Genomic DNA, 24,227 nt, shown 5'->3' on the forward strand with positions numbered 1-24,227 from the left:
AGGCACAGCTGGGCGCTGCAGGGCTGCGGGGCGACGAGGCGTGTGGGCCGCAGCACCCCTTTCAGGGTAAACGTTCTCCAGAAGCAGATGGACCGAGCCGGCCCGGTCACTGCCACGGCGGCGGCGGAGCCGCGACACGCGCGTGCGGGTGCAGCCCCGGCGCCTGCGCAGTGCGCTCCTCGCGCGCCCAGGCGGCGCCGCCGAGCGCCGAGCCATCGATCGCCAGGCCCTGAGCGGCCGGTCGCGCAGCCCGTCAGCCGCCGCTCGGAGGGTGGGCTCCAGAGGGCGCCCTCAGGAGAGGGGCCGAGCGCCCCAGTGCCAGAGGCCCGCCGGCGACGCGGTCTCTCCCCGTGACACCTGAGCACCTCCCCGAGCTCCGGCAGTCGCCGCTCCGGGGCCGCTGCCGCTCGAGGCAGAAGCTGTCAGTCGGCACCTTCGTCCCCGCCGCCACCTCCGGGTCCAGGCCCCTGGGCCCCGCCGCCGCCACCGCCATGAAGCTGCGGGTGCGGCTTCAGAAGCGGACCTGGCCGCTGGAGATGCCGGAAGAGGAGCCGACGCTGGGGCAGCTGCGCGCGCACCTGAGCCAGGCCCTGCTGCCCACCTGGGGCTACAGGTACGCGGCGCCGGCTCGGGGCCGCGGGAGGCGTGGCGGGCGGCGCGGGCACGGCCGTCACGTGAGGCGGGCGGCGGGCGAGCGGGCGGCCCGGGGAGGGCGCGGCTGGGGCAGTGTCGCGCGAGGGCCGGGCGGTGAGCGGAGAACATGGCCGGGCGTCCGGGGGGCTCCGTCCCCCTCCGGGGTGAGCTGTCGCTTCCGTTTTTCAAGGAAACGGAGCCCGGGATAGGCGGGCGGGCGGTGTCCTCCCGCCCTCAGATGCGGGAGGTTGGAAGTGACGGGTTTGGTTTGGGTTAAACCTTCCCAGGCCCTCAGGGAGGTAACTTCAGCGTCTCCAGCTGCCGGGGTGTTTCAGTGAAAAAGTTTGGAAAGTACTAGAAAGAGTGAGCGATCGGGCCCCTCTCCGCGGCCACCTGTTCCTTGTCCAGCTGCCGCGAGGCCGCCGGTGTCTTAAGGCTTCTTTGTTTACACCGGCGGGGCGCCGCCGTGCGCGCTTTGACTTACCGGCGCAATTTTTAAAAAATTTTATTTATTGATTTGCGAGAGTGAAAGGGAGGGAGAGAGAAACCTCGATTTGTTGTTTCACTGGTTTGTGCATTCCTTGGCCGATTCACTGGTTGGTTTCATTGGGGTGCGTGCTGACCCGGGATCCAACCTGCAACCTTGGCTCCTGGGGAGGACGCTCTAACCGGCGGAGCTGCCCCGCCAGGGCCCGCTGCGAAGTCCTGCAAAGCGCCGCGCGTCCGCGTGTTTCAAATGACTGTGTTTTCCTGGGCGACCTGTTGCTCTTTGCTTGAAAGCAAGTTGCGCGTTGGCCTTACGATGGCTCTGGAGGCTCGCAGTTGGGGGCAGGCGGCGACGTTGAGAAGTATAGGGTCGAAGTCTTGTTAATTGCGGCGTTGCAGATGAGGCTGCTTTGTTTCCACTGAAGGTATCTTTTGGGGACAATAATCTGGGAGTAGACGGGCGAAAGTAAGGGTGGTCCTCTTCCAATACTAAACTAGCAGATTTGGAATTGGTGCCAAGGAAAAAAAAAGCTCGCTGGGGCTTTTTAGGCGAATTCTTCAAAAGAAAACCTTTCTGTTCATTAAGCGGCTCCTTTTATAAGACTTTTACAAACTTTCATTTTATTTTCAGGAGTTCAATAAAATGAGGCCATGTTATGAACTTCTCACCCTTCCATTTTTCAGGTTATAAGTAAGCCTGATTTTTTTCCAGATTAAGACAAAAACAGAAAATGAGGCATTGACATAACCCCCTCTAAACATATTAAGTGGCATGCCTATTGTAATTTCTTGGTGTTAAACGTGTTTTGCATGCTGACTTCATTACCCCACCACGAATTTTCAAAATTAATTTCTCATTTTACTTATGTATTTATTTATTTATTTACTTACTTACTTACTTACAATCCTCACCCAAGGATATTTTTCCCATTGCTTTTCAGAGAGAGTGGAAGGGAGAGAGAGAAAAAAACATTGATATGAGAGAAACTCTCAGATTGGTTGCCTCCCTCCCATATGGACCCCAAGAGGAGCCTGAAAGGGAAGTATGTGCCCTTGACTGGAATCAAACTGGGCACCCTTCAGTCCCTGGGCCCTTGCTCTAACCACTGAGCATTATTATTTTTTAATTAGGAGGGGCAGTCTTGAAAGGATGTGCAACCCAATATGACTCCTTGTTTACTCAAGAGCCCAAGTTAGTTTCTCTTTCAGGTTTGTTTTTATAGTGGAGGCTGGTTAACTGGAAGGAATGTAAGCTTCAACTTGTGAAAGTAAATTAAATTCTTCTGAGTGTGTGTTCATTTTATAATAAATAGGCACTTTTAAAATGTGTCCATATGACATTATTTTGAAAGTATTTTTGCTGAGCAAGTGGATCTGGGGTTGCTAGAAAATATTTTTTATAAGGCTTGAAGTTTCTGGCATGGAATTTCCTGATGAGCTTGAAAGGTGTTGTTCCCCCCCCCCCCACAATTTCAGAAAACAACTGTTTTTTAAAGCTTCTCCTGGAAAACCATATATTACTTTAGAAATAAGTCTTCCCATTTTCTGTGGTAGAGGGAAGCTCAACATTTTTATTAAGCAGAGAATTCTTTACCTTTTCTACAGATAGATATTTGGATGAATGTTGTATTTAAAAAAATAACCTTTTGCTGCGATCCATAAACACACAGTTTGTTTGAGGTGTTTTTCTTTTTTCTGTCCAAGTTGGGGTGGTGTTTTTCTGGGCAACTGGAAGATTTCAACATTTATCAAAGTAAATGAAAACAGAAGCATAGCTACTCATTTTCTAGTAAGCAGGAGTAGTTTCTAAAGCCTCAGGAAGTTCTCAACCAGACATTCTAATGGGTAAGAAAGAAAAAGCCGTGAATTATTTTGAGCCCTTTTGAAAATGCAGCATTGTGAGAAACAGTAAACAGAGCATGATTTTTGAAAGAACTTCATCCTTTGACTTTTTTTTTTTTAACCCTCACCCAAGGATATTTTTTCCATTGCTTTTCAGAGAGAGTGGAAAGGAGAGAGAGAGTGAGAGAGAGACACATCTATGTGAGAGACAAATAGAGTGGTTGCCTCCCGCACAGGGATTGAGCCTGCAACTGAGGTATGTGCCCCTGACCAAAATCAAACTCGAGACCCTTCAGTGGGTGGGTCAACGCTCTAACCACTGAGCCAGACCGGCTAGGACCGTCCTTTGACTTTTCAAGAAGTTAATGAAGTCAGCATTGCTGGGCGTAAATGTCTTATTAAATCCTCTATAATTGTTAATCATGCTCACCACTACATGGTGAAATGATGGTTATTCTTTCCAGGTGACATACCCTGTGATGCAGAGAGAGTAGTAGTTCATTGCTTCAGGATAATGTTAGTCCTTAGCTTGTTCACCAGTGAGTTTTTGGATTTGTGCTGTCTTCCCTGTAAAAGACATCATAACTGGTCATCAGTAAGAAGAGGATTTGTACTTATCATAGGAGGGATGAATTAGTCATCCACATACACTCATCTAACTTTTTGTGATTATGAATATTCATTTAGGACATGAGTCTGGTATGTTGGAACCAACATAAGCTAACTGTTTTGTAGGGACATTCGATGTGTAGCCTGATTTCAGTCTCATCTTGACTTCCCAACTAATGTTGGTTGCATTTATTCCACAAATACTTTTATTTGCCAAGTGCTACAGGTACAGTTTTGAACTAGACATACAAGGTACCTGATCTTATGAAACTTCAATTCTTATGTGGGATTGGGGAAGAGAGACAACTTTATTTTCAAATAGTGAAGTTATAATCAATAAGACATCAGAATGGAATAGAGTGATGGAGACTGGGTGGAAGGCATCTCTGAGGAGGTGGCTTTTGAGTTGAGACCTGAATGATGGAAAGAGTCAGTTACTTGAAGAGCTGGAAAAGCAAATGCAGATGCCCAAAGGCTGCAATGAAATTGATCTGTTTTGAGGATGGATAGAAAGCTCATGTGAATAGGAAATAGTCAGTGAGAGGAAGGATGGCACATGGTAGATGAGGTAGGAGAAGCAGGTTGTGCTGTAATGCTGGGCTTGGAGGCCATGTTAAGGACTCTATTCCAAGTTCAAATAGAAGCTATTGGAGGATTTTCAGCAGAGGAATGATGCGATATAATTTACATTTTAAAAAGACTATATTTCATTGAATCTCAGTTGCTGTCACTCTTAAGACAGATTATTTCATGTAACACTAAAGGAAAAAATGCTTTCAGTTAAGCTGTGATATGTCATTGATTTTAAGAAGCATCCTTATTTCAAAGATACCAGATATAAAAAAGTATGTATCTTAGAGTTGATGAAAACATGGATTAATGATAGAGAATTACTGTATCCTATCCCCCAGGCTAGAATTTTAGACATTATAAATCTATAACCTAGGTGTTTGGTGATAAGAATGAATAATTTGGTTGTTTTTCCAAAACTTTGACTTCCTTCTTATTTTTTGTTTTGTTTTCATTATTAATGTTTATCTAGGGTCATACCATGTACCTTATATATGTTCCAAATGTACTGTTGAGGATAATGGTAATAGGTAGCTCTTACCATCCTTATCCGTCTTTCTTGGCAGTTCTGATACCCGGTTTGCAATTACATTGAACAACAAGGATGCCCTCACTGGAGATGAAGAGACCTTGGCTTCATATGGGATTGTTTCTGGGGACTTGATATGTTTGATTCTTGAAGATGCCATTCCAGCACCTAACTTACCTTCATCCACAGATTCAGAGCATTCCTCACTCCAGAATAATGACCAACCCTCTTTGGCCACCCCCTCCAGTCAGTCCAGCATACAGGATGAACAGCAGAGTGATTTATTCCAAGAAGAGGCAGCCCAGTCTGATGTCTGGAACGATGGCAGCATGGTGGGTATTAATATTAAGAGAGGAAATGGGTAGCTGACAAATCATACTGAACACCTCGATTGAATTCTGTACCAGTCGGGATCATTTTCATCAGTAGATTGCACATTATATTCTTATAGAAAAAATTTTTTTAAAACTACTAAGTGCCTGGATCAATATTGGGCAGGCATTCTGAAGAACCCAGTTTTTACCTATTTATTTTGTTCAGACATTCACTCCTTCAAATAAATTATCCTTGGCTTCCATTATTGCCTCTCAGCTCATGTTCCCAGCTTTGTTTCTCTGGTCTACTCCACTCATTAAGGCTATATATAGTCCAGTTATTTCCAAATGATTTGCTGGACATTTATACCTGGGTTTTAAAATTTGTAACCTCAGATTCTGTATGCCAACATAAATTTGAAAATGTGTGAACTGATGTTCTCCTCTTCCCAGATCATCCACCCTCTTTGTCAGTGGTACTACTATTTTCCTGAGCTTAAAACCTTGGAGTGATTTTTGACTCCTCTGACCCAACTTAACAAGCCCTGTCAGTTTTTCCTTTCCCTTTCAGGCTTTCAATGTCTGTTTTTCAGGTTCATTTTCTTCCTACAGATTTTTGATTATGTTGTTCCCTGGCTCTTTTGTTACTGTGTATCACAGATACACCTGTTCGCATATTTTTGAATCGAAAAAGACCAAATATCTCTAGGTCAACCCTGTCATGGTACAGAGGAGGAAGGTCTGTCTTGTACCAGTTTTTAAGGCTTTCTAAGAAGTTGCACTACAACCTTCGCAGGGCTAGTTTCTACTCTTCCTTTCTGTAAACTGTCATCTCCTGTCAGACCAGACTCCTCACTTTCCCTCTACCAGCCAACATGTTCACATGCTTGCATGTGCACACATACATGCTACTAGTGACTGCTTCATGCCTTTGCTCTTGCTGTTCAACCAGCCTGTAATCCACTACCTCTCCTCCCCCTCCTGTCTGTGTGTCTACCCATTCTCCACGGCCTTGCCAACCACAATAACTTTTTAAAATTTCTCTTTATTTATTGCCTTGTAAACACCTCATTTATTATCCTGTCTTTTGATTTCCTGTATGGCTCAAGTGATCACTTTTATTACTTAACAATAACTATATATGGCATCTTGTTAATTGCTTTGTGTGTGTGTACTTGTCACTTCAACTTGATTTTTTTTGTGAGCCTTAAACATTAATTGTGCTTTTTGTGTTATTCAGTATATACAGATAATAAATAATACTTTCTAACAGGTTTGTAAATTATGAAAATCATCTGTGTTCAGATTTTTAGTAATAGTATCCAGAGAGATTAAGCAAGTTAAAAAAAGCTTTTATAAAGCTCAGCGTATTTTTATTTATTTAATTTTTTAGAAATTATTATGTATTGTGTATTTTTGTTTCATAGAGTTAATCGTTTTTTCTGATAGACTCGTTCAGAGATTCTGGTAGAAAGGCCCATTCCCTTTACTTCTATGTACTATTAAAACTGTCCAGTAAAATGGAACTTTTCATAGTATATGTAATACTTTACTAGTTTCCTTTTGGAATATTTGGAGATATTAATATTGCCTTAAGTTAGTAATTTAACTTCTAAAAGCATGTTATTTTGTGCTCTAAGACTTGTATAGGGCGACTGTAAAACCTTAGTGTGGAAACTGAGCTTGAAGTCTCATAAATAATGTGTTAAGTACTTGAAACAGTAGGATCTGCTAATTAAATGTAGAATGGAGCATTAGAAAAGGAAAACAGGAAAATTTTACTCTTGCAGTTAAGTGTAAATTAATTTTCTTATGTCATTATATTTGGGAACTCATCTAGTACCTGTTGATTCTTTAATGGGAAACAGAGATAACATGGTATCAGACTCTAATATTAGCTCTAAACTGCATTTTAGTTACTTGTTCCAGTCATTTGTAAATGACATATGACAAATGATATCATCAGAGAGGTGGTGCTGAACATTTTTTTTCATTTCCCATGTGTGAAGACTAAGATAAATATTCATATCATATCAGAATGGCTCAGAGAATGCCAGCAGTTCTCATGGAGTGGGAGTAAGGTTTGATAAGCTCACCAGGGGATTCTGATACCTTCCTCTTATGTCATTTTCAGTTTAGGGCAACTCTTTTTAATATTTTTTTCACATGTATTCTCTCCCATACAGCTGTCAGTAAGTAGTAAATGGCCAAGAGTTAGGCATAATAGATAGGTAAGAAGTAAAAAGCCTGCATACTTTATAATTTAGTTAGGTGTTAAGTAGTTTTAATAAGTAATTTCTATTTGTTCAAAATTTGATGGAGCCTCCTTTTGTAGGGAGCATAATTGTCATAGGTCTCTAGGTTTTAACAAGAGAATTTGGATCTTTTCCATAAGCTATCAGGGATTTTAGAACAGCCTCATGCTCCTTGACATTCTTCCACCCCTGGACTCATACTGTGTAATTTTAATTTCCTTTGCCCCTTCTTTAATGGAAATACAAACTTAAAAACAAACATGTGCTTTGCATTAAAAGTCGAGCACATGCCTAGGAAACAAACTTTCTGAACACAACAATTAATATAGGTAACTTAGTCTTATTGAAGCAGCATGTCCAAAAGCCCTGAACTGGGCTGGGAATCTGGTGAGCTTGGTTCACTTCAAATTTTATTAGTTGGTAACAGTGATTATTATTTAATCTGAGTCACAATTACAACATGTATCATTTGTCTTGCCTATTTTATAGCATTTTTGTATGGCGCAAATGAGAAAACACTGAAAACAAAAACATTATGAACTTGTAAGATATCCTTTAGCATTTGTTCAACAAATGCTAGAGATAGATGAGTGTGAAATATTGAGTACCTATTTAGCGTTTGGTACTATACTGGGGTTACAAAAATAGGGTACATGTAGTCTGTTCCTTTTTAAACTTGCAGTCATGGTAGGTTGTAGATGCATGATTAGAAAATTGCAATACAGTGTGATGAAGTGCAGTAATAAAGGCTTTGCAAGGCAGAGTGATAGTCTTTGTCACCTCTGTTGAAGAGGTGTGGGCTGCTAGAGTGGGGTGGAAAGGACTAGCAGAAAGTCAACTTGATACAGACTCAGGGATCAGGTGACGAAGGGCCTTGTATGCTAAGGAGTTTAGGAGTTTGGACTTCATTTTGTAGGCCTGCATTTCTCAGCATGTCCTCTATGAAAAACTTGTTTCATGAGATTATAAGTAAGCGTTAATAGGATGCTGAGTGTTGAGGAAGGAGGATAGCGTTTCTGGGTTAAATGTTATGCACACATTATTATTGGACTTCCCAGAGCTTTGTAATGCCCAAACATACTTTGTGAATATGGAGGGCAAGGTTAGGTGGCTGTAGCATGTAGCGTTTTCCAAACTTAATTTTATCGTCAACCTCTTTTTTCCTAAGAACATCTAGGGCACATTCCAAGGCCCAATTTAGGGAAATGCTGCTGTCTTCATTGGGGAAATATTGGCAGGTTTTAAGTTCGGACCTAGGACATAACTGGATTCTTAATTGTCAGAAAACTGGCAACAGTGGGTAGAATGTATTGGAAGATAAAAAAGTGGAGACCGGGATATTGGGGAGGCTGTTGCTAGAAGTCAGGAGATAGATGAGTGTGAAGTATTGTTGGAGTAGGAAGGGGCAGATTTTAGAGATACTTAGGAGATAGATTCAGTGGAATTTCCAAGTATGATCAGATTGAAGGTGGGGCTTAGTAACATAGATAGAGAAGTCTAGGAAGATTTCCAGGTTTTTGGCATATTGGAAGAGTTAATGGAGATAAGGAATTCAGGATGGAGGAGTAGATTGCAGGCTCATTTATGTAGGAGGGCTCGCTTTAATGTCCCATTTCTGAACCCAATCATGCATTTTGGCTTTGAGCACTAATCTCAGTTCACTTTAGGATACAAAATATTGTGTGTAAAAGTCTGTTTAATGAATTCATTGTTTTGTTATCCTTTTCAGCCGGGGCCCAGTCAAAATGTTGAAACTGAGTCAGTTGAAGATGTTGTGGATATGGAAGAAGGCACAGGTTTCTACCCCTCAGAGCCAATGCTCTGCAGTGAATCAGGGGAAGGGCAAGTGCCCCATTCATTAGAGATCCTGTATCAGTCAGCTGACTGTTCTAGTCCCAGTGATGCCTTGATAGTATCCATACATCTACTCATGTTGGAGTCGGGTTATATACCTCAGGTAAGACGACAAGAGAAAACAAGCATTTTTTTTTTTTTTTAATATGTCTTTATTGATTTTGGAGAGAGGAAAGGAGAGGAAGAGAGAGAGAAAGATAGAAACATCAATGATGAGAAAGTCATTGATCGGCTGCCTCCTGCATGCCTTGCACTGGGGATCGTGCACAACCTGGGCAGGTGCCGTGACTGGGAATCGAGCCTCCATCTCCTGGATCATAGGTTGATGCTCAACCGCTGAGCCACACTGGCTGGGTAGAAAACAAGCATCTTGCTAGGGTTTAAGTTTCCCATTGGGAAAGGGGGTGTATCAGTAACTATCACTAGAGTGTTGTGTATTCTAGATTTCTTTATTAAATGTGGTTGGGTATTTTTAAAAATAGATACATATATTTTTATTGTTAACAGTATTATAGGTACCCTCATTTCCACCTCCTTACCCCTCCGCCCAACCCTGCCCTTCCTAGGCCTTCACCACACTAAAATGTGGTTGGGTGTTAAATGTAATGTGCTGAACACAGTGATGGGCATACAGTAGATAATTAGTAGATGTTCCCTTTCCTCTTCTTTTCTCCATTTGTTTTATCATTTTTTTAAATTAAAAAATTTGTTTTTATTGATTTTAGAGAGAAGGAGGGAGAGGGAGAGAGAGAAACACTGATGAGAGAGAAACATCAACATTGATCGGCTGCCTCCTGCAGCCCCCCACCAGGCACTGAGCCCGAAACCGAATCGAACTGGCAACCTCTTGGTGCATGGGTCCACACTCAACCACAGAGCCACACTGGCTGGGCTGTTTTATAAGTTTTTAATTAATATTATAGAAGTGACGACAACTCTGGTTAAAAAAAAAAGACAAAAGATTATATATGATAGTATGTAGATAAAATGGGGTCAATGAGTGTAGATTGGGTGTGACTGGTGGGGAACACCCGGCCTGTGGGCCATATAAGACCCTCAAAATCATTTGGCCTGGCCCTGCCAAAGCAACCTCAGGCGGGACTCGAAATTTAATAAATCTAGGAGCTTTTTTCTTTTTTTTTTTTTGTTGTTTATTTTTAAAAAAATATATCTTTATTGATTTCAGAGAGAGGAAGGGAGAGGGAGAGAGAGAGATAGAAACATCAATGATGAGAGAGTCATTGATCAGCTGCCTCGAGCCCACAACCCGGGCATGTGCCCTGACCGGGAATTGAACCCCGATCGCCTGGATCCTAGGTCGACGCTCAACCGCTGAGCCACGCCCGGCCGGGCTAGGAGCTTTTTTCATAGCTAATTTTTAAGTTGATAATTTTGTATGGACCGAGAATGACGTTATAAATATAGAAATGGCCCTTAGCAGAAAAAAGTTTCCTCGCTTTTTAAGATGATGACTCACTACGTTATTTTTTATGTTGGTAGGTCTATAAATTACCAGTAACTTAATAAGATTCAGTTAGGAAGAGGGACAGTTGTTCTTATGCTGTAGTTGCTTTCATTCATTCATTCATTCATTCATTCATTCATTCATTCATTCATTCATTCATTCTCTATAGTCAGATGCAGTGCTTTGTCCCAGCTCTCACGTTACTTGTAGTCCAAGAGAAAGAAAGATACGTATATAAACCCATTGTACGGTATCGGTTAAATTCTAGGAGAGACTTATATGTGGACTGGATGCTAGAGATTCACAGAGAGCGTTTAGAGTGTGGATCTTATTAAAATGTAGATTCTAATTTAGTAAGTCTAGGGTGGAGCCTGAGATTCTGCATACTCCCACACAATAGCGATGCCACAACTGGCCATGTTATGAGTACAAGAGTAATGCAGTGATCATTGAACACCTGCAGCATGCCATGCACCGAGCCAGGAATCAGGATATAAAGACAGTCCTCTTCCTCAAGAGTCCACAAGTGTGGGAGGTAAACAACTAAAAAGGAAATTGTAGTGTATTATGATAAATAACATAATAGAAGTATGCAACCATAGAAATAGGAGCAGAATGCCAGGGGATAAGAGAGAATGATGGGTGACAAACAGGGCTTGTTATCCTCACCCAAGGATATGTTTCTCTTGGTTTTAGAGAGGAAGGGCGAGAGAGAGACAGAAACATTGGTGTGTGAGGGAAACATCAGCTAGTTGCCTCTTGTATGCACCCTGACCAGGGACTGAACCCGAAACCTAGATATGTACCCTCACCGGGAGTGGAACCCGTAACCTTTTGGTGTACAGGATGATGCTCCAACCAACTGAGCCACCAGCCAGGGCAGGATTTTTTAAAAATTTATTTTTATTAAATTTATCGAGTGACATTGTTCAGTAGGGTCATATAGGTTTCAAGTGTACATTACTGTGATACATGATCTGTATATTCCATTGTGTGCCCACCACCCAAATTCAAATCATCTTCCGTCACCGTATATTTGGCCCCCTTTACCCTCTACCACTTCCCCACCCCCTTCCCTTTGGTAACTACCATACTATCATCTGTCTGTGTCTCTTGAGTTTCAGTTTTATATCCCACATATGAGTTAAATCATACGGTTTGTAGCTTTTTCTGACTGACTTATTCCGCTTGGCATAATATATGTATATTTTGAAAGGGCTTCCTAAAGGAAGTGATACTTGAGCCGTGGTCTTGAATTATGTTATGACTTTGGTAGGCAGAGAATTGAGTCTTTGGAGAGAGAAATTAATCCCTATCTCTGATGTTATTTTATCTATTTGAACAAAAATTTTGATGGAGGATAAGGTATAGTAACATTTTTCTAGCAAAATTTTATTCATAGCAATATTAATGATTTGACAAATTTTATTAAGGGACTGTATGGAATGCTTATTTCTAGACAAGTTAGGGGCTTCCTGGATTTTTAATCTTTTTGAGAGTAATGCCTGTCTTTCTTTGTTTCCCTTTCATTTCCCAGGGGACTGAAGCCAAAGCTATGTCCATGCCAGAGAACTGGAAGTCGGGAGGCGTGTATAAGCTGCAGTACACGCATCCTCTCTGCGAGGGCGGCTCTGCTGCTCTCACCTGTGTGCCTTTGGGAAACCTAGTCGTCATAAATGGTAATCGAATCCATAGTCATGGTCGTTAGTTTACGAATACTTATATGTTTCTCTCCAAATGTTTTATAGCCACTTCATTGATTGACTATTATGATATAGTTATGAGTCTTTCTAAACTTGTTTAATCCCTGTACCACTGATGACATGAGTCTGAAAAGTTGTGGAATTACAGGATTGATGTTAAGGCCAGCAGCCTTCCCTCTTTGGGCAGCCCTACTCTTGCTGTCTTAACTTTGTAATTGTTTTTTGCTCCAGTGGGATCCTGATAATAGGACTGAGGTGAATCTATTACATATGAATTCTTTGAAGAATATGTTTTTCTTTATGTCTGTGAATGGCTTTTTTATTTTTATTGTTTTAAGCAAGGTGTTGAACTGAGAGATGGTAAGAGGTATGATTGAGCTGGGTCCCTTTTTGTTCAGTTTGGCATCTCTGAACAGTCTAGAAATGCACAGACACTAAGGGTTCTGAGGCCTTAGTGTATGTGTGTTTTTCCCCTCACTTCTGAGAAAGTCACTCTGAATAGTTTCTTTCCTAGTTGTCTTTCATATTAAGAAATTTCACTGGGATAGCAATACATTTCATTTTTGTATTTCATTTTAGCTCAGATGCCACCTACAGGTCCATACCAACTACCAGTGGTTGTTGGAACAGTCTCGTAATCACAAATTCTGGAGATCCGTTTGAGTGACTAGAATCTTTCATTTTTGTTGCATTTTGATTTTTGAGGTTTATTCTTTTAAGGATAAGATTGGAATGACTGCATTTTTCATTTTTCAGTACAGCTCATCTTTGTATGGCAAAGGTGGCAGGCGCTTCTATGTGCCTTAACTCAGTGGTTTTCAACATGTTCTGCAGCTCCTAGTTCCTGCTGAGATGGAAGCAAGGAACAGGCATAGTAGAGCTCCTATATCCACTTGCGTCTTGAGTAGCAACATGTTTGTCTATTTCATATATTGGGGGTCCCTTATAAGATTTTGTTTGAAATGTTTTTTCTGCTGAAATTTATTTTGAAAGCTACTCACACTGTCTTGATCTTTGAAATGAAAGGTAGTTCTAGATTCCCCATTATGTAATTTCTGCTATTTCCTTTTAGTCACTGGATTTTTTGAAATGTTATTTAAAGGTCTCAAAATTTCAGCTTTAACAGCTTTGGTGGCATTTCACATTTGTCAGGACATGACTATCTGATGGCACAAGGACCTAGCAATGTCTTTTCAACAATTCATCACAATTACAAATGTAACTTTTAGTTGGGCGTTTTTCTATCCAGAAGGTCAGCAGTATCTGCCTTCATTTAATCATTCTGCTACATCACATCATAACTTGCAAGGTTGAAGTTACCAAATAGTAAATGTGAGGTAATTTTTGCCTCAATTTCTTAACTAAAGTTCTTTAACAACATGTGTATAATAAGCTCTATTTACTAGTTTCAACATACTTAAAAGAGAATAGCTGTTAAATGTCTTATGATTTCTTAGTTTTCGATATTTCATTTACCATTCTTGGCAGATCGGCTGCTTGCAGACTTAAATGGCAGACAGCCATTCCAAGCTTGATTCTTTGAAAAGGAGCAGTGTGTCCTTAAATCTCTCCTTCACCAAAGACATCCTGCTCAGTGCACATGTGCACAAGCACATCACTGGCTCTTTCATAGAATGAGATGAAGTGCGCCTTTGTATATATGAATGAAATTGAACTCTCTGTTGATGTCAAGAATATTGGTCTTTTGGGTCTAGGGAGAGGATTCATTTAATAAACAAGGGAAGACTCATTGCCAAGGGTTAAATAAAAAATAAATGGAGTTTTTAGTTACATTGGTAGAAATAATGATTTTTATTGTGTTTATCTGTCTCCTATTAACCTTGTTGTATACCTTCCAATTACTAATGAGCTGCTGTTGGTAATACTTTTTATATAAGTATTATATATAAAGGTGCTTACTGTAGTTTTTAAAGGTGGTATTTTAGAGTGATTTTTAATTCATGCAATGGCAGGTTTACATTTTGGACTTTGCTGTGAGGGAAGGAAATAAGCATAGAGCGGTTTGTTTTGTATAATGTGTCCTTTGTATATTGGGGGGAGAAAATACAATCCCATACTGAAAAATGAAGGCAATTGATGAAGTGACAATTTTTCATCTTTCTTTTGCTTATTTACAGCTACACTAAAAATCAACAGTGAGATTAGAAGTGTGAAAAGATTGCAGCTGCTGCCAGAATCTTTTATTTGCAAAGAGGAACTAGGTAATGTAACCATGATTTAACTTTTGGGATGAAGCTTTGAGAGGTTCACTTTTAAACACCTGAAAGGTAATGTTCAAAAAGACTGAAAGTTTCTGAATGAGATTAGAACAAATTCAAGAATGTTGCAGAGTTTCTGTTCCCTGTTCTTCTTAGGGTCTTGGAATGCTGGGTCATAGATTCACTGTCATTATGTAATGACACTAGCATGTAATTTATTGCACACTATTGATACTTCATATTTTCTGTATTATTCTTTGGATTTTTCTAGCATTGTGTTTAACCAGTATGGAGAGGATCTGTATTTTGTGGAAACCATATAATGGAACTTCATTATTGAAGATGTTTGCTTAAACCTATATAAATTTGGTTGCTTTTGATGCAGCTTGGACCTTTACCAAAAGTTTGCATTCTAGGCATGGTTTTGCTTATATTCTATAAAATTATTAATAGACACAAAGGAAACAAATTTTCCTTTTTATTTTTTTATTTAAGCCAAAGGATGAGAGGTAGGTAGGTGGTTGAAGGAGAAGAGATGGGGTGGAGAGGGAAGTATCATCTTTAAGTGCTTGTTTTGTGCCTTTACGATGTTATTCCATTTCATCCTCATAGCAAATGTGAGGGTTTTAAAATCCAGATGGAGAGTGGTGTGGTATAGAGGGGAGATGACATATAAGCAGTATCTTTTAAGGGAAGACCACCTAGATCTAGATCTTTGTTTTGAAGGCCTAGAGACTTAGTCTTATTAGTTTCCAGGGGAGATCAGGCCTTGAGAAATTGACCTATATGAACTAAAACTGATAGGAAAAGGAGACATCAGAATACAGTTGACTATTGAACAATAGGGTTAGGGGTGCTGATCCCCCATGCAGTAAAACATCCACATATAACTTTTCACTCCCCCCAAACTTAACTACAGTTGGCCCTTGGTATCTAAGGGGGATTGGTTCCAAGACTCCCTGCAGAGACCAAAACCCATGGATGCTCAAGTCCCTTTTATAAAATGATGTGGAACAGTGCATACATTTGGCCCTCTGCATCCACAGATTCCAAACCATGGATGGAAAACACTATTTTCTACCTACTATTGGTTGAATCCAAGGATGCAAAACTGGGGATATGGAGGCCTGATTGCATTTATTAACAGAAATCTGCATATAAGTGGACCCTTGCCATTGAAAACCTGTGTTATTCCAGGGTCAACTATATATATTTATAATGGTCTCTGAACATTAAATGTCATACTAGACCAGTGTTTCTTAACATTGTTTTCCTTATCAATCCCCCAAAGAGCCTTTGTATACATTTCCCCCTAATCATTCTACCCTGTGAAAATTTGATACCATAGATATACTGTATACTCAAGTAGTATACTGTGGCCCTTTGGAGGGGCACAAACAAATGTAATAACTAGGATTTTATTTTTTTGCCCTTTAAGAACTGATTTTTGCCCCGTTGGGGGCAATATTGCCCCTACTGAGAATGCATGAACTAGACTCATAAATCTCTAAAGAGGGTCTTACCATTAGGACCAGAAATTCCTTGACTACAATACTGTATATTCATTTCTGTACTCTGGGGAGTAGAAATACTCTATACTCTGTAGCAGTCAAGCTTATTATGCCCATTTTATAGATCAGGAAATAGGTCTAGAGGAGGTTAAATTACTTCAAGGTCACAGAGCTAATAAATGGTAGAATTTAGGATTGGAATAGATTTGACTCCTAAGCCTATTTTTAAAACAACTTTTATAGGAATGTAGCTCAGATTCATATTCTTTATCTGGTTTCTGCTAAAAAGGAAATGAAAGGGAAGGAAATGAAAGGGAAGAAAAAAGTTAATACAGTTTTATTACAAGTTTATGCACTAAATGGAATATTTTTAATATAGAACTTTTTATGCTGGGTAGGAATATGCTGCTCATTTGACAAGTTATTTAAGTTAATTTTTACTGTGGCTTATAGTACCTGGTATATACTAGGTGCTATTATTTTTCTTTCTATTGTAAGTTTCTAATTATTTTTATTGTAGGTCACTGAAGGAAAATATTTGTTTACAGAAAATTAGTTTTCACACTTGTAAAAGGCCGTTAAACCAAATTGATTTTTAAAATATCTTGAAATTTGTTTTCAACTCAAGATTGTAATTCATGCAACAAAGATTTAGAGTTTAGCTGCATATATTTCTTACTCATTGTCGATCAAGTTATAATGCGTGTTTTGTGTATTATAGGGAGACACATAAGTATGGAATGGGGAGGGAGCAAGCATAAACTGAATATCTACTGATATATATTAGGCACTGTGCGTGGAGCTTTACATTTTAACTACTCTTCTCTGGTGCAGTGGTGGTGTCTCCTTTAAACAGATGAGCAAACAGGTGCAGATCAGAGGGTTCAATGTTATACACTTGGTAAATATATAGCAAAACTGAAGTGGGAATTTTAGGTTCAATTTGACAGTGTACATGGTGTAATGTACATGTGAATCACCTGGGGTTTTATTACAATGCAGGTTCTGATTAAGTAAGTTGGTGGTGAGTCCTGAGATTCAATATGTGGAAACATTTCCCAGGTGATATCAATTCAGTGATCCATGGACCATCCTTTGAATAGCAATTTAGTGGCCAATATGAGTGCTTTGGTGCCCTACTTAGGTTTGTACCCTGCTCTGCCACTTACTATAAGGCCTTGGATGGGCTGTCTATATCTTGTCCTGCCTTTAAAGTGGGAATAATAGCATTTATCTCTTACTTCAGGGAGAAGTGCTGATTCTAAAGAAGGCTTGAAAACTGCTTGACACAATTGCTGATACATAGTCATCATGTGATAAATCCTGTTTTTTTCTACTAGGATCTAAGCTCCACAAGAGCAGTTCCCCACTGTAGTCCCAGTGCCCAGAACAGATTGGTAGATATTCAGTATATCTTTGCTGTGTGTATGAATCTCACACCGTAAGTGTTGCCTACTAAATTGTAGCCTATGAGCTATATAGGTTGGGTACAGCTCAATTAATTGTTATCATGGGGTTTTAGTTTTAGATCTTAAGATTTAGTTTTCAGAGTAATACACTATATACTTCCCTGAGTATTGGAGAGTTTGGTTTATGTCTATGTAGGAAGTGTGAAAATTTATTTACCGCTTTGATTTGGTTTGGCTGAAGTAGGGGACACCATTTCAAGTTTTTCCACTTGATTTTGTGTTTTGATTTTTTTATTTTAAAAAATATTCCAGGGGAAAATGTAGCCAAGATATATAAAGATCTGCAGAAACTTTCTCGCCTCTTCAAAGACCAGCTGGTGTACCCTCTTCTGGCTTTTACCCGACAAGGTGAGAGATGATGGAATAGTAAGTTTATGTGCTGTGCTTGTGATTCTTCCGTTTTTTTCCTAGTGAAATTCTGCTCTGATTTTAAGACTAAGCTTAAATGTTAATTCCTTAAATGTTCACTTCCTCCGTGTGTTTCCACAGGAAACAGGATTTTGCACATATCTTTATTGTAGCCCTTTATTCAGTGTATCATAATTGTAGATGATTTCTTTCCACCTAAGGTTGTGAATACTTGAAAGCAGGGAATATGTCTTACTCACTTTTGTATTCTCATGGCCTAGCACAGGGTCTGGCCTATAATACGTTCAATAAGTATATACGTAAATAATGTATAGCCTGTAAATTGTGTCTAAGTTCTTGTTTGTTTTTAAAACAATATTTATTGGGGCTCTATGCTAGGCACTTTGGATATTTCACGTGTTCTTCTTACTTAATGCTAATAACTTTGAAGTAGATTTTTATTCTCATTTTATAGATGATGAAACTGTAATTCAATGAGGTTTATAATTCACTCAAGATCCTTGTATTAGTCAGCTTTCTCTTATTTGTATTGTAGTAAAAAATACTTAAAAATCTCAGTGACTTGCCCTGGCCAGTGTCGCTCAGCTGGTTGGAGCATCGTCCTGTACACAAAAAGGTGGTGGGTTCAGTTTCTGGTCAGGGCACATACCCAGGTTTGGGGTTTGATCCCCAGTTGAGGCCTGTGTGGGAGGCAACTGATGGATGTTTCTCACATTGATGTTTCTCTCTCTCTCCTTCCTTCCTCTCTCTAAAATCAATTTTTTAAAATTACTTCTTTAAATCCTCACCCAAGGATATTTTTTCCATTGCTTTTTAGAGAGAGTGAAAGGGAGGGGTGGAGGGAGGGCAGGAGAGAGGGAGAGAAACTTCGATGTGAGAGAGACATATTGATTGGTTGCCTCCTGCACACACTCCTACTGGGGCCCTGGATCAAGCTGCAACCTAGGTATGCGCCCTTGACTGGGAATCGAACCTGGGACCCTTCAGTCTATAGGCCGACACTAACCACTAAGCCAAACTGGCCAGGGCTCTAAAGTCAATTTTTAAAAAATTTCAGTGACTTACAGTGAACGTTTAGTTCTCACTCATGTATGTGTGTGGGTTAGCTTTGGTAGAAGGACATGCTCTTCTTGTGGCTCAGCAGTGTGTACCACTTCCACTCACGTTCCATTGGACAAAACAAGTCAAAATGGCCAAGCCTGATGGTAGTGGGGCGGGGCAGTGTCATTATACATAGAAAATGATTGAGAATCATAACCTACTGCTGTCCTTTAGCTGGTAAATAATTTCAGATTGATATGAACAGATGCGTGGTTTGTATTTGCCATCTGTGTGTGGAGGAGTACTATTTTATTTTTTAAAAATATATCTTTATTGATTTCAGAGAGAGGAGAGGAGAGGGAGAGAGAGAGACAGAAGTATCAATGATGAGAGAGTCATTGATTGGCTGCCTCCTGCACACGGGCATGTGCTCTGACTGGAAATCGAACTCCAATCACCTGGATCCTAGGTCGACGCTCAACCACTGAGCCATGCCCGGCCAGGCAAGGAATAATATTTTAGATCCCAAGTTGCATGGTGCCAAGGCTGTCATACTGCAGTTTCTTCTTTATGGTGGTGAGGGAGGAGAATAATGAGAATTTTACACCCATTATTGCGTTTCGATTGTTTTTGCTAGTGGAAAACAATTTTCATTTGATTTTGGGATATATTAGTATTTTTTCCTTGGTTTTGCTTCTGCATTTATCTGCCTCCCTTTTTTAGCCTGCCTAATAGTAATTGCTAACACCCGAATGCTCATTGTGTGCCAAACAGTGTTCTAAGCACTCTATATGTATTAACACATTTAATTCTCATCCTAGTGAGGTAGGTGATATTATTAACCCATTTGACAGGTAAGGAAATTGAGCTGGACAGAGTTTAAGTAATTTGTCCAAAGGCACACAGCTAAAAGTGGCAGCATTGGGAGCCAGTTTAAAAGCCAATGAATTATCCATTTTCTGAGGTTGAGTAGAGAATTTTTTGTTGCACTGAGCATTGCTCAAAATAAAAAGGGCCATTGACTAGTATCTACAAATTGTCAGTTATGTATTTGATCTGTGTTAAGTAGTATTAGTCTTTCCACAGGAACATAAAGGGAACAAGGAGGGGCTTTGAGTGAGTAGTAGTAATTAGGTAACCTGGGGTTAAAATTTGTCCTAGGTATGAGTGCTGGGTAATCAAGACCATCGCCTACTCGCCACCACTGGAGACAGGAACGAGTTGCCAGCTTTTGTTGAATGCGTAGGGAAGCTGCATGTTCTTTACTCAGCGATGCTTGTTCTTTTTTTCCTTTTAGCCCTGAACCTACCAGATGTTTTTGGGTTGGTGGTCCTGCCATTGGAGCTGAAACTACGGATCTTCCGACTTCTGGACATTCGTTCTGTCCTGTCTTTGTCTGCAGTTTGTCGTGACCTCTTCATTGCGTCAAATGACCAACTTCTGTGGAGGTGTTTATATCTGCGGGACTTTCGAGGTAATTTCCATGGTTCCATGTTAACAAGAAAAGGGCTCTTTCCTACTGAGGTTTATTTTATTTTTAAAAATATATATGTTTTTATTAATTTCAGAGAGAGAAAGGGAGAAGGGAGAGAGAAACATTGATGAGAGAGAAACATCAATTGGCTGCCTCCTGCATGCCCCTTCTGGGGGTCAAGCCCGAAACCTGGACATGTGCCCTGACTGGGAATTGAGCTGCAGCCTCCTGGTGCATGGGTTGACACTCAGCCACTGAGCCACACGGCAGGGAATGAGGTCTTAATTCTTAATTACTCAGCTTGCCCAAAGTTTTTAGTTATAGGTTGTTTTTTTTAGGGTTGCAAATAATCATGACATATAGCCTATTGTAAAGAGATTCTAAGCTTCATAAACCTCTGCATGTGTCCTGAAAACTCTCCTCAAATAGCCCCTTAGACTAAGTAGACTTTCAGGATAGAAAAATGGAAGTGAGACAGGTTTATTCTCTATCGCCCAGCCTCAGTGTCTGACTTAGAAATCCACTGCATTTCTAACTACTTCTGTGGTTGTGATCAGAGTACATGTTGAGAGAGCCCTGCTTCCCAGTGGTGTGCTGCTGGGGAAGCTGCATTTCTGTTTTGTCACTTTTCCAGTAACCTGATCATCATTGCAGCAGTGACGACAGTGGAACTTGGGGCTGGGGAGTTCTCCAAAGTGTCAAAAGGTTTCTAGATACAAGGCTGGAAGCTGAGTGTGGAACTTCTTTTCTGCCACCACCACTTAACTATCAGTGTTTTTTTTAAATTGTGGTTTGACTCTGGGTGGGTCACAAAATCAATAGAATGGGGCATTTTAAAAAAAAGAAAAATCAGCATTTTATAACATAGGAGTAAACTTATATTTCAGTTACATAGATATATACTGTGTTACAATGTAAAATATTTGTGGTTCACATAAAAAAGTTTGAATGATGGTGCAACTGTAAACATGTATTATTATTAAATAAGAGTATCATGTAGAGCCATTTGGATTGTCAGAACACTTGTTTTCTTTTAAAACTTCAAAATGTAAGAAGTGGGAATGACCTGGTTTTTCTTTTTCTTCCTACTCTATTCCTGAGGTCATCGTTCTTTATTTCTGCCCTGAATCCAAAGTTTATAATGTTACTTTATCCCTGGAGGCAGCACATGTCATCTCAGAAATTTAAAAAAAAAATTACAGTCAAAATGAAAAGACAAAATGACCAATGTATATGGGAGAACCAACCAAAAAAAAGCAGGATATGATAAAAACACTCCTGAAAGGAACAGATACTTTTTACTTGCATATTTGAGTTCAGGTTTAAAATACAATTAGTTTTATCTCATTTCCAGATTGTGGTCTACAGTTCATTTGTAAGCCAGGTGTTCAGATTTTATCATGAATTCCCCTGTAGATAGTGTTATGGGGTTGGAGCTTTTATAAATTTCCTTCCACCAGTGTAATAACTTATAGAGAAGACATCACTGTCGTTTATCTAAACTCTTCACTAAACTTAAAGGAGCTCCTCTTCTCCTCATTTCACAGATTTTTAAGTAAGTACACTGAAAATTATTCAGTGTGGTCATACTTCTGAGAGTTGAGTCATACAGAAGATGGTTGGGAGACAATCTAACCCAATTATGGAAGAAAACCTTGTCAGCTGACCTCCAGTAATTGACCATTGGCTGTAATACGGGCACTCAGAGGTTGTCACCCAGTTTAGGGTGACGTGAGACTTGGGTCAGAAGCAGCTGACACACCTACATGAAATTAGGGGGAGACGATGTAGTGTGGGACAGGTAGCACAAGGAGAGAGTAGCCGTGTAGCCCTCCGCATCCCTGAGGGATTCACTGCATTGTTCACGTGGCACTGAACAACGATGGTTGCTCTCAGCCATCAAGAGAGAATTTGAGTGAGAGTCAAGAAAGTGCAGATGATACTGTGTATGTTAAACCAATGACTCATGTTCCTTTTTGTGCTTAATGGGGACGCTTCAGTTCCTTAGGACAAGAGCAAACCTGCTGTTTAATGCTGGTTGACTGAAGCATTTTAAAATCCTTATTTTTCGTTTTTCCTTTGTAGATGGTACTGTCAGAGTTCGAGACACAGATTGGAAAGAAGTAAGTGTAAATATCAAGGTTAATTTTCATAACAAAGAAATAACTAGTGGATTAATATAACGGGCATATTTTCACTTTATGATGATGTAATAAAATCTGTTTAAATTAAATTTATTGTTAATTTTCAGTAAATGGAAATGTTTTCAACTTTTACTTTAGACGCAGTGCCTATTTTCTTGTAATTATATAGGAAGAAAATCTTAACATCATGATTATTTTTCACCTTTATTTAACATAAAACATTTTTTTAAGTGAGCTGCTTTTGTGCTGTCCATCTACCAAGAGTAGTACATTAAGGAAAGAGTCAGTGACTTCACTTCATTTGCAGGTGCCTTCTGGAAAAGGCGGCACTAGAGCCGGGAAGAGCTTGGGATGAAGAACTAGAGGATAAGATTCAGTGAAACAGCCGACTATGTACAAAATGCGTTCTATCCTCTAAAATAGGTGTCCAGTGTTTGTTCTTGTTTAAAGTGAGAGCCATTAGGGACATAATTTAAGTGAAAAGTAGAATTTAGGTGGTGCTTTCCCCCCAACACCTTAACTTCGTATTTTGTGGCATATTTCAACAAGTATTGAAATTTTGCACTTTTGAAAAAGGCTGACATAAAATTTGCAGATTAGCTCCCGTGCTCTGGATTGCAGTTTTGAAAGCACACGTAACTCAGTTATTCCTTTCTTGGATTTATTGTTGCCCCATGTAGGCACAGTTGCTGGTGGCAGTGCAGGTAAAGAATCGAATTCACTCTACTGTCTTCAGAGCCACGCCCCTGTGCACCCACATAGAAAGGGGTGTGCTGGTTGCTTTGTCTGCTGTGAGCGTGGGAAAGGGAAAGTATAGGTCTGCACGGTGGAAGCAGGTTGGAACTTCGGGGAGATGTCCCAGTCACTTACCAGATCTTGTTCTTGTTTTCCTTCAGTTGTACAAGAAGAAGCACAAACAAAGAAAAGAAGCTCAGAGAGTGCGGCACCTGATCTTCCTGCCGCCGTCGTCACCCCACCCCAATCCGTTCTATCCCAACCCCTTCCACCCCCGGCCTTTCCCTCCCAGCTCTCTCCTTCCCCCAGGCATCATTGGCGGTGAATATGATGAAAGACTGATGCTTCCCTATGTTGGGGACCCAATCAATTCACTCATCCCCGGGCCTGGAGCAGCGCCTGGCCAGTTCCCTCCACTCAGACCACGGTTTGATCCGATTGGCCCACTTCCGGGACCTAACCCCATCTTGCCAGGGCGAGGTGGCCCCAATGACAGATTTCCCTTCAGACCCAGCAGGGGTCGGCCAACTGATAGCCGGCTGCCATTCATGTGATTGACTTGAAATCCCACTTCTGGAGCTTGTTTGGCTTTGTTTCTTAAAACTATAGATGTCATCTTGTTGGGATGCTGACCTCTAGTGTTTTCTGATTGTGGTGGTGAGAAATGTACTCACAGAAGCCTTTCAGTAGATATATTTAAAGCTCCAGGGGTGGTGTGGCCCAAAGGTTACTTTGTGACAAGGTTGGCCTTGGGAATAGTTGGCTACTGACATCCGCCCTCTGAAATCCCCTCTAGAATGAAGATTGTTCACTGATAATGTTCTGTATCAGATTTTTAAAAAATTAAGTATAAATTACATGGCAGTCTCGACTTTTATTACAGAAAGCTATGTAATAAATATTCAGAATAGTTTTACAACATTACTTGGATGTTTCAGAATGATCAGAGAACCTATTCATTGTCATCGGATTGTTGCAGGGGATTAAAAAATTTTTTTAATGGCA

At 40.4% G+C, this 24,227-nt stretch overlaps 1 protein-coding gene across 2 annotated transcripts; it reads left to right on the plus strand.

The window, feature by feature from the left end:
* The first annotated feature begins 476 nt into the window (after positions 1–476).
* Positions 477–24,227, plus strand: FBXO7 (F-box protein 7). Of its 2 annotated transcripts, none has more exons than XM_087814881.1 (9): positions 477–613; positions 4,707–5,001; positions 8,968–9,195; positions 12,095–12,236; positions 14,399–14,482; positions 17,712–17,807; positions 20,167–20,343; positions 22,429–22,466; positions 23,384–24,227. In XM_087814881.1, the coding sequence occupies exons 1-9, from the start codon at positions 492–494 to the stop codon at positions 23,774–23,776; spliced, it is 1,575 nt and encodes a 524-aa protein (XP_087671007.1). In that variant the 5' UTR covers positions 477–491; the 3' UTR covers positions 23,777–24,227. The 2 variants fall into 2 exon arrangements, with proteins under 2 accessions (XP_087671007.1, XP_087671008.1); XM_087814882.1 differs by lacking the exon at positions 477–613 and adding an exon at positions 761–797 and having other exon boundaries at positions 4,859–5,001.

This window comes from Miniopterus natalensis, chromosome 2 (assembly GCF_054644295.1).
Source record: "Miniopterus natalensis isolate mMinNat1 chromosome 2, mMinNat1.hap1, whole genome shotgun sequence".
NCBI classification, from domain to species: domain Eukaryota; kingdom Metazoa; phylum Chordata; class Mammalia; order Chiroptera; family Miniopteridae; genus Miniopterus; species Miniopterus natalensis.

What these genes read in the sequence shown, in the direction of transcription:
- FBXO7 (XM_087814881.1), top strand. Translation starts at nt 492, where the DNA reads ATGAAGCTGCGGGTGCGGCTTCAGAAGCGGACCTGGCCGCTGGAGATG. An exon ending in AGTCGGGTTATATACCTCAG is followed by an intron (nt 9,196 to 12,094) that starts GTAAGACGACAA and finishes TTCATTTCCCAG; the next exon opens with GGGACTGAAGCCAAAGCTAT. An exon ending in AAACCTAGTCGTCATAAATG is followed by an intron (nt 12,237 to 14,398) that starts GTAATCGAATCC and finishes GCTTATTTACAG; the next exon opens with CTACACTAAAAATCAACAGT.